The sequence below is a fragment of the Protopterus annectens genome, chromosome 9.part0 (assembly GCF_019279795.1).
Source record: "Protopterus annectens isolate FY-2018-M chromosome 9.part0, PAN1.0, whole genome shotgun sequence".
NCBI classification, from domain to species: Eukaryota; Metazoa; Chordata; order Ceratodontiformes; family Protopteridae; genus Protopterus; species Protopterus annectens.
Window position 1 is genome coordinate 1,001,908,938 of NC_056743.1, and position 10,683 is coordinate 1,001,919,620.

The 10,683-nt window shown below is 44.0% G+C and overlaps 1 protein-coding gene across 1 annotated transcript in view; it reads left to right on the forward strand.

Moving 5' to 3' along the window:
- Positions 1-10,683, forward strand: part of KMT2D (lysine methyltransferase 2D) — a 3,358,270-nt gene that overhangs the window by 538,239 nt on the left and 2,809,348 nt on the right. Inside the window, exon 3 of the mRNA XM_044082193.1 lies at positions 9,122-9,204. Coding sequence (XP_043938128.1) covers positions 9,156-9,204 — 49 coding nt within the window. The 5' untranslated portion in view covers positions 9,122-9,155. The remainder of the gene's footprint in view (positions 1-9,121; positions 9,205-10,683) is intronic.

The window sequence follows — 10,683 nt, forward strand, 5'->3', positions numbered from 1 at the left end:
GTAAAACCGCCTAGGAAGCCACCATTGCCAGCATGGGACTTGAACTTTGTGCTAGAAAAATTGACACTTCCTCCTTTCGAACCAGCAGCAACAGCAGAATTACAATACTTATCATGGAAAACTGCTTTACTGTTGGCAATCACTTCAGCAAGAAGGGTATCTGAGCTACAGGCACTAATGGCAGTACAGCCCTTCCTGATCTTCCACCAAGATAGAGTATCCATGAGAACTAATCCTACTTTTATGCCTAAGGTGGTCTCCAGAGTATCTTTGAATCAGGCTATCCACCTACCTACATTCTTCCCCAACCCTCAGAACAGGGAGAAAGGCTGTTGCATACCTTGGATGTGCATAGACAATTACGCTACTACCTGGACAGGACCAAGGGCAATAGGAAAACTGACCAGCTACTGGTAGCATATGCAACAGGAATGGAAGGAAAAGCAATTTCAAAACAGACAATCTCTAAGTGGATAGGAAATTGCATTAGATTTTGTTACTCCTACCATGGAAAGAAAACTCCAGAAAACATCAGGCCTCACTCTACAAGGGCTACAGCCACTACCACAGCTTTTCTCAGGAGTGGCTACCAAAGACATTTTAGAGGCTGCTACTTGGAGCTCCGTGCATACATTTGCCAAGCATTATAATTTACCTTTATACTCCAGATCCCGAGCAGGTTTTGCCACTGCTGTTTTGCAAGGGATCTTAACTACACCATAATTTTCTCTCCTCCCCCAGTTTTGCTGTGGTATTCTACCCATTTGTAAGGACTGCAGATGCATCCTTGAAGGAAATAGTACAGTTTTGTACCTACCATAAATGTAGATGTCCGATAGGAATGCATCTGCAGTCAGGATTACCCACCCTCCTTCCCTCTGTGGTACTCCTAGGGTATTTGCCCATCTTGTAGCTAGCTGGGGATCTATTATGGTGTATTTGTTTGTATATATGTACATACATGCCTATTTTTGTTTGCTCTCTACTATTTGGAATCATTTGCATTTATCCAAATTTAGCCTTCCTAGAGGGCACCTGGCATCTGGGGCAAGAAACACTGAGGAAAATGGCGTCGGCTGATGCCTTTATACCCGAATAACTGCAGCTATGACGTCGGGTGAAGTGCGACACCAGCCGAGGCCAGACCCAGACTTTGGAATCCGGCCGACCGAAGGGCTGCCTGACGACAGGACAACCCATTTGTAAGGACTGCAGATGCATTCCTATCGGACATCTACATTTATGGTAGGTACAAAACTGTACTTTGTATACCTACCATAAATGTAGATGTTCGAGTGTAGTCACTGTTGCAGTCCTGGTTACCCACCCACCATCCCCCCTTTGCTGGGACTATTCTGTACTTCCCAGCTCTATACAACCTATGTGGTGTATTTGCTTTTAGAAGAAGAAAATGTTTTTTATGATATATGCATGGTTGTTTGGCATATTTTTATCTTTTCAGCCTTCATATCTGGGGGCACCTGACATCTGGGGTAAGAAAAACTGAAGAAAATGGCGTCTGTTGCAACTTTTATACTCCTGGCGCACTGACGTCAGGGAAGAGGCATCAGCAACCGATGCCGGACCAAGACTTTGGAACTCGGGCCAACTACGGGTTGCCTGCCAGCAGGATAACCCAAGTGTAATGACTGCAGCAGTGAATACACTCGAACATCTACATTTATGGTAGGTACACAACTGTACTTTTCTCATGGCTGTCGAGCCCATCATCATTTTCCATGCATACATAGTCTCCCTGAGGACTAAGCCCCTCCTTTATGCCCAAGGGTGGTATCTGATGTGACCCTTAACCAGGCCATACACCTTCCCATCTTCTTTGCCAACCCTCAAAAACAAGGGGGAAAGGATTCTACACTCAGTAGATGTGCACAGACAACTCCGATGCTATCTGGACCTCACTAAGCCATTCAGAAAAACAGACCAACTACTTGTAAACTTTGCCCCAGGTGCAAAGGGGAAGCCCATCTCCAAAAAAACCTATTTCCAAATGGATTTCACACTGTATCCATTTCTGTTATAGACTATATGGGAAACCCACCCCTAAGTCTGTCCGTTCCCATTCCACTAGGGCAACCTCCACTTCCACTCCCTTTCTCAGAGGAGTACCCACCAGGGACATCTTGGAAGCAGCCACCTAGACCTCTGTCCCTACCTTTACAAAGCATTACCTCCTACCTCTCTTTCCTAAGTCTAGGGCAGGATTTGCCTCTGCAGTTTTGCAGGGCCTCCTGACCCATACCTAGGACTCATCCTATCCTTCCACCCCTTTCCTCTGCTTAGGGAATCCTCCCACCGCTGATGACTGCAGCAGTGAAACATGAACCTAGTACAGTTGTATGCACGTAACATAAATGTAGATGTTTGAGTGTATTCACTGTTGCAGTCTTGGATGTTCTTCGTCTCACATTGCTGCAGTCATAACCTGTGGGTAGTCCGCTGTCCTCGGTCGGCCCGAATACCAAAGAGTTAGGCTGGCGTCGGTCATGGTCACCCGGAGCTGACGTCACTACGTAGTAGTACTTAAGCGCATGACCGACGTCATATCCCCAGTCTTTCTTGCCGCGTGGTCCGAAGCAGAAGCAGCGTTTGCAAGTGCCGTTTGGCGTTCTGAAATTTTCAATTTTCGAGTTTCAGACCGAAGACCAAGTTGGGCTAAGTACCCCGTTGGGGAAAATTTTTGTCTTTTCTTGCCTCAGTTAATCCGGATGTCAGAAAAAGTTAATAATTGTATTTCTTGTGGAAAACAGATACCTCATAGGGACTATCATTCTCTCTGTATTCCTTGCTTGGGGCCTGAGCACGGCGTAGTCGGGTGTCGCTTTTGCGCTAGATTTAATAAGCGCACCATTAAATGCAGATTAGACTGTGCTGGGCTTGTTTTCGGTAAGCGGTGTAACTACAACATGCCGTCGGATCCTCCGCGCCGCTACCGCAAAGCGAAAAGATAAATCTTTAAGGTCTAAACGAGGAGTCGTCCGTTGACGCCGGTTCTATGGAATCTACGGTTGAATCTGTGGATCCAGCCGAGGTCTCGGCTGAATCCCAGGGGGAACCTTTACTTTTGCAGGAGTTGGCCTCTCAGGAGTTAGGCCAGGCCGAGGGTGCTTCTCAAGTATCTGTAGTTCCATCCTTACAAAAGGTTATTAGGCCTTCTACCTCAGTGACTAAAGGCCCTGCTAAGGCTAAACCTGGTCTTACTGGTACGGGCCATAGCCCTAGTTCTTCGGGTTCTGTTCCTAAAAAACATATGTTGAAAATGGCAGAGGATTTGATTACTTTGATCAGGGGTTCTATGCCCCCTCCAGAGAAGAGGCCTAGAGTGGAGACCGATTTAGAGGGAATGGAGCATTCTTCAGATTACTCTGAGTCCTCAGCTGAGGATATTCAGGATTTTCCTCCCTATTCAGATTCGGATGCAGAGGATTCCTGTCATTCTGCTTCACCTCCAGAGGATTTTTCCTTTTCTGAAACCTTGCATTCCATGAGGGAGCATTTCAAGTGGGAAGGTCAGGATTTTTCAGATTCTCGTAAAAGGCTGAGGGAATTTTTGTTTTTGCCACAACATAGGCCTTTGGCTATTCCCCCTGTTTTAGATGTTGTTCAGGATGTTTTTTCTGAAGCTTCACTTAATCCTGATTCTTTACCCCCTGCCCCTGTCAAGCCAGACAGGTATTACAGAGTTCCGGAGGCACATAATCATTTGTATAAGAGTCCTAGAGCTGACCCGGAAACTATTATTCAAGGGCCGAAGGGTGTCAGGGCTTCTGTGGTTAAGAATCCAGTTCCTTTGGATAAAGATTCTAGAGCGTTGGATAGGTGGGGGAAAAAGTGTACACTTCTTCTACGTTAGCTATGAGGGCTTTAAATTGCCAATTTAATATGCTGAAGTATCAGAATTTTCTGTTAGGTCAATTGAAATCTAAGGTAGATGCTTTATCTGAGGGTATAGAGTGTAAGGAATTGCAGGACTTGGTTCATGCTTCAGATAAAGTTGGTAAACATTCCTTGCAGTGTGGCTTCGATGCTCTTCAGGCTTCATCCAGGGTGGCTGCTACTGGTTCAGTTATTCGTAGACATGCCTGGCTTAAGGATCAAAATTTGTCCGAGCATGTTAAAGCTCGAATTTTGGATGCTCCTCTTCATTCGGAAGTTCTTTTTGGTTCCCCTGTGGAGGCAGTTTTGAAAAAGATGGAAGATAAAGCTAAGTCTATGCAGACGGTTAAGGATTTTTTGCAAGTGCAGCCCCCTAAGTTTAGCAGGAATTGGCCTGCAAGAGGATGGTCCTACCCTTCTTCGGATTTTCAGTCTAAGGGCAGGTCTAGACGTGGTAGGGGCAGGGCTCACGCTCAGGGTTCTTTCAGACCTAGGACTTGGCGGTCTCCTGCACAATCCTCTGGTGAGGGCAGGGGTCAGCCTTTTCGTAAACAGACCCAATGACCTGTATCTTCAGCTGCCAGATCCTTCCTTTCTGGCAGCTCCTCTAGGAGGAAAGTTGGCACTGTTCAAACAAAATTGGCATTTGGTCACCCAGGACAAATGGGTGTTGGACATAATAAATCAAGGCTACAAGTTTTATTTTCACACTTTTCCTCCTTTCAAAGGCATGCCAGATGTACCTCCTCAGCAAAGGCTGGAGGCTCAGGAACAAATTTCTTTGCTTTTACAGATGGGAGCAATCCAGGTGGTACCTCCGTCAGAAGTAGGCCTAGGGTTTTATTCTCGTCTATTCCTAGTGCCAAAGAAAGGAAACACTTGGAGGCCAATTCTGGACTTGTCCATTCTCAATACATACCTAGACATTCCAAAGTTCAAGATGTTAACATTACAGCAACTTCTGCCTATGCTAGGCAAAGATCACTGGATGGTAACTCTGGATCTCAAAGAGGCCTATCTTCACTTTCCTATCAGGCCCAGCTGCAGGAGATTCCTGCGATTTCGGGCTGGTACTTCTCATTATCAGTTCTCTGCATTGCCCTTTGGTTTATCTACTGCGCCCAGGGTGTTCACAAAGGTTCTGGCTCCTGTAATAGCTTTCTTCAGACTGAGGGGAATACAAATTTATCCTTATCTGGACGATTGCCTGATTCTTGGTCAAGACAAAGACAAGTTACTTCAACATCTACAGTATGTAATGGCAGTTTTAAGGTGCCTAGGGTATTCTGTGAACGAAATAAAGTCCAGTCTAGTACCCTCTCAGGACATGTGCTTTCTGGGTGTGAGACTGAATACAGCCTCTCAGATGGATTTTCTGACCCCGGACAAACAAAGAACTCTTCACCTATACTTCCAGCAATTATCAGTACTGTCCAGGCTGACTGCAAGGACAGTCCTTCAAGCCTTGGGGTTCATGGCATCTTGCATTCTAGTACTTCCCAATGCCAAACTGCATATGAGGAAGCTACAATGGTATCTCAAAAGTGTATGGACTCAACACTGCCACGATTTGGACACTGTCATTCAGATAATACCTTGCATCCAGAAGGAATTCTTGTGGTGGGCACAGGAATGTCACCTAAACAAGGGACTCTCTGTGACCCGACCAGAGGCGAGTCAGATCATAACGACGGATGCCTCAGACCTGGCTTGGGGAGCACACTTCAATGGGAAATGGATTCAAGACACGTGGCCTCCCAGACTACAGCATTTGCATATCAACATGAAGGAGATGTTAGCAGTCCAGTTTGCCCTGATGGCTTTCAAGGGCCTACTTCAACCAGGACAGGTGTTGATTCGAACAGACAACACTACAGTCATGTGGTACATCAACAAGCAGGGGGGAACCCATTCTTACCCTCTTTGCAGACAAGCAATGATATTATGGGAGACTGCTCTGAGTTTGCACATCACTCTTGAAGCACGGTTTCTGCCAGGAGCACAGAACTCCCTAGCAGATGTATTGAGCAGACAAATTGTGGACCCCCACGAGTGGAAATTGGATCCTCAGGTATTCCAACAGTTGACAGTGGCTTGGGGAACTCAAGACCTAGATCTGTTCGCTTCTCCTCTAAACTTCCAACTACCAAAATTTTGCACAAAGATGTTTCACCCAAAAGCCTGGAAAGTGGATGCTCTATCTTTCAGTTGGCACAACCTTCACGTCTATGCTTTTCCGCCTCTGCCTCTCCTTCCCAAGGTACTCTTGAAAGTCAGGCGGGACAAGCCTTGCATGATTTTAATAGCACCAGATTGGCCACGTCAGCACTGGTATCCTCTGCTGAGGAGTTTAATTTAGGAGCCTCCTTGGCCTTTGCCACAGCTTCCTCACTTGTTGTCCCAGTCAAGCAATCATTTGCTCAATGTCAGGGTGCAGTCCCTGCATCTAACGGCCTGGCGTATTCTGTTTTAGAGCCTGTGGGATCTCAGCTTCCTCAACAGGTTTTAGATGTCATTTTGGAAGCCAAGGCCCAGCACTAGAAAAGTTTATGCTGATAAATAGAGGAGATTTTTTCTTTGGAGCACAACAAAGGGCTTTGATGTCTCGGTGCCTAATTTGAGTTTTACACTACAGTACCTTACTGAATTACTAGACAAGGGTTTGTCATTTTCCTCTGTGAAGGTTCATGCTGCAGTCATTTCTGCTCACTATGATTGTGACCCTCCTTTATTTTCTCACCCTTTGTTTAAGCAATTTCTTAGAGGGGCAAAAAATAAGACCCCCAATAGAGCTCCTACTCCTTCCTGGGATCTCAATTTTGTGTTGGAGAAGCTTACTTTGCCTCCTTTTGAACCTGCAGCTACGTCTGAATTTAAGTTTTTGTCTTGGAAGACTGCTTTTTTGTTGGCCATTACTTCTGCTAGGAGGGTATCTAAATTGCAGGCTCTCATGGCAGTTGAACCCTTTCTGATATTCCATAAGGATAGAGTTTCTTTGCGTACTAACCCTACTTTTATGCCAAAAGTGATTTCTAATGTGGCCTTGAACCAGTCTATCCATTTGCCTACTTTTTATGCTGATCCCCAAATTAAGGGGGAAAAAGTCTTGCATTCTTTGGATATCCACAGGCAGTTACGTTACTATTTGAGCAGAACTAAGGAGTTCAGACAGACTCAACAGTTATTTGTTTCTTTTGCTTTGAGTTCACAAGGGAAAGCTGTTTCAAAGCAGACTATTTCAAAGTGGATTGGTCATTGTATTGCCTTTTGTTATTCTCATCATGGGAAGAATGTTCCTGCTGGGATCAGACCTCATTCCACTAGGGCTACTGCCACATCTACTGCTTTTTTGAGGGGTGTAGCTACTAAGGATATTTTGGAAGCAGCTACTTGGAGTTCAGTTCACACTTTTACTAAGCATTACCATCTCCCTCTCTATTCTAAGTCCAGGGCTGGGTTTGCCACTGCAGTCTTACAGGGCATGTTAGCAGCCCCTAATGCTTTTTAGTTTGCCAGCCTCCCTTTTCCTTTGCTTTGGGATTCTACCCACAGGTTATGACTGCAGCAATGTGAGACGAAGAACATAGTACAGTTTTGTACCTACCATAAATGTAGATGTTCGAGGATCCACATTGCTGCAGTCCTATTTTCCCTCCCTCCTTCCCCTCTATTGTTTGGGGTTGTTGTTGTTGTTCCTTTGGGATAATTGTTATTTTCTCCTTTGTGGTTGTTGGGCATTTTCTTTTTTGGCTCTGGCCTTTCCTTTTTAAGGCCTTCTGACATCTGGGGCAAGAAAGACTGAGGATATGGCGTCGGTCATGCGCTTAAGTACTACTACGTACTGACGTCAGCTCCGGGCGACCATGACCGACGCCAGCCTAACTCTTTGGTATTCGGGCCGACCGAGGACAGCGGACTACCCACAGGTTATGACTGCAGCAATGTGGATCCTCTAACATCTACATTTATGGTAGGTACAAAACTGTACTTTTCCCTCCCTCCGGCCCCCATTTAACATCTTCCCGTAGGGGGACGTAAGCTTCCCAAGGTGACTTTTAGACACCAGGACGACCTTACCTTTTTCCTTTGTGTTTCTGACTGGTTAGGGCAAGAAAATCTGATGCAATGACGTTGGCTGCCTTGCTTTATAGCACTGACGACCTGACATCAGACTACAGTCAACAGTAGCCGGCGCACAAAAACAATGACTCTGGTATTCGGGCCGACCAAGGGCTACCACAGCAGGGATAACCCACAGGTGATGACTGTAACAGTGAATACACTCTAACATCTACATTTATGGTAAGTGTACACAACTGTACTATCCTGCAGGCATAAGTGAGGACTGCAACAGTGAATCTACTCAAAAATATGCAATTATGTTAAGTTCTCATTACAACTGCACTTTCTAGTCAAGAAGTTTCTTGTCACTTTCTGCCTTTTGTGTTGTGCACTAAAACTTTAAAGGTTTAATACTTTTGTTGTTTCCTGCTTTTATTTATGTGAATCAATCAATGCAAACTTATAAATGGGTTTCAAGTAAAGTATTTTAATGTTGTTCCTCTTTTTCCGTTGTTCACCCTTGGTTATTTGAAAAGCTAAATGGTCCGATAAAGATCTTCAGTCCCATCAAAAGAAAGTAATCAGTGAGAGATGCAAACATCCCTTCCTCCCCCCTAAATACTTCACTTTTTGCAAAGACTTGACTTAAAATGGTAGAATTAAGATGCAAATTATCACAACCAAATATTTATTTGTGTAAGGTTATTAAACATGTAAAAGCTCATTAAACATTATATCTTTACTTGTAAATATTTGCATGAATGTAGGCACTTGGCTTTGTATCTGAAGAGGCACAGACTGAGTGAGTAGGTAGAAGTTTGGGAAAAATGCTGTCTGATCAGAGAAAACCATTATCTTGCAATGTTCTGGGAATTTGTACATCACTCGTTTGAGTGCATATGTACCCAGTTACTGAGAAAATAAAGTTGCTGTGTAAAGTCTACTTAAATTTTTGATGTGGAATGAGTGAGCTTTGCAAAATAGCATTTAATTATTTGGTTTCATTATTTAATTTCAGTTTAGTATAAATGTGTGAGTTCATGGCATCATGCAACGTTCCCCCCCCCCCCGGGGGGGGGGGGGTGTTCTGACTTTTTAGGGGGCGTGTGGAGCAAGACTGAGTATCTGTATTTAATGACAAACTGTACTGCTGTTTTTCCCTTAGGTCTCTGCGAGGCCGAGAGTCATTGGGGACAGGAATGGATGAGCAGAAATCGAGCAATGAAGATGGAGATTGTAAATCGTCAGGTATGCTGTTGAAGTTTCCCTTTAAGAAGCTGTAAATATTTATTTTCGTTAGTTTCTGTAAAAGTGTTTTAGGTTGGCAAAAAGCCGCACAAGAAATGCAGGCTTGACTTTTGAGAATATTTTCTGTAGCATTCCCTCACATGAAATTAAGGCTGTAGTACCACACACACACACACACACACACACACACACACACACACAGCTCTGTACTGTGTCTTGGTTTGCACGTTTTCATTTTTTTTAAATGAATGTCATGATTTTAACGTGTAGCGGTAGAATGCCATATTTTCTTTTTCAGCATTATATCAGCTTTGAGTAATGTGTTATCGAACATTAACCTCTGCAAAGCTCAGTTTTCAGAAGGTTTTAAGAGGTCATCACTGTTTGCTGTTATAGAACTCTTAGTGCAGGAACTGTTTGAACTTCTCCTAAGGTGTTAGGGCTCCTAGGCATATTGAACTTTCTCAGGCTGCTATCCCTTTCTGTCACTTACAATGTTGTGCTTCTGTTGCCAGAGAAAATTACAGAGAAGAAGAGTTTAGGTACAAGTTTGAACTGCCCAGTCTGCTGATTTTGAATTTTGGAAAGATTCAGTTCATTTTGGTGAGATGTTTCCTTTTTACTTGAGCATTTGAGTACTTTGTGTTAGAGTAACCTTTTGTGCTGAGATTTGTTTTTGGCCTTTTTGTTGGTTGAAGCCAGTTTTGGTCGTTAAGAGTTTCTGTGATTAAATGTGCTTTTGCAACAAGTCTGTTTTCCTAGCATACGTACCTGCTCCCTACTGAATTTGGTATTGAACAATGAAAGATCTGATTAAAACTTGCTGATTCTATTGGGCCCATATGTAGATTGGTCCCATTTTTCAAATGCGTCTTGACAGACTATCTAAAGGTATTGTAAATCACTTGATTCCAAAAGGTCTTTTTGCATTGTCACCCAGATGGTTTTACTGTTTTTGGCTCTTCTAGATTATCTTTATAAGAAGGCATCATTTTTGAAGTGTTCTTTTGTACTCAGTATTACTAGTTTTGAGCTGCTGCCTTTAAATGTGCCTCAGTCCACAAGGAATTTATAAAGTGCATATCTGTAATAGCACTGCATTTCAGGCTGCAGAAGTCCAGAGATCTTTCCTCCTTGCATGGTTGGCTCCGAACTGCAACTTCCAGAGATGGTCTCATCCATTGGAGGGAGACCTCGATCCATTTATTTTCCCCCTCCTTGGAGTTGCAGTGGAATTTGCTCTATTCATTTCACTCCTTGGGAGTCGCAGTGAATTTTTCTCTTATTTGTTTTAATTCTTGGGAGTTGACGTGACATTGAGAAGTACCAGGTCTGGCTGGCTTAGGTGCTTACATTTGTAGGCTGTTGTGTAGATGACCATCATTCTATGCATTCTTAATGCCCTTCAGATCATCCCAACGATGCAGTGCTCCTCATCAGCTATTTGTCTGAGGCCTTCACATGTCTGCCCCATTTGTT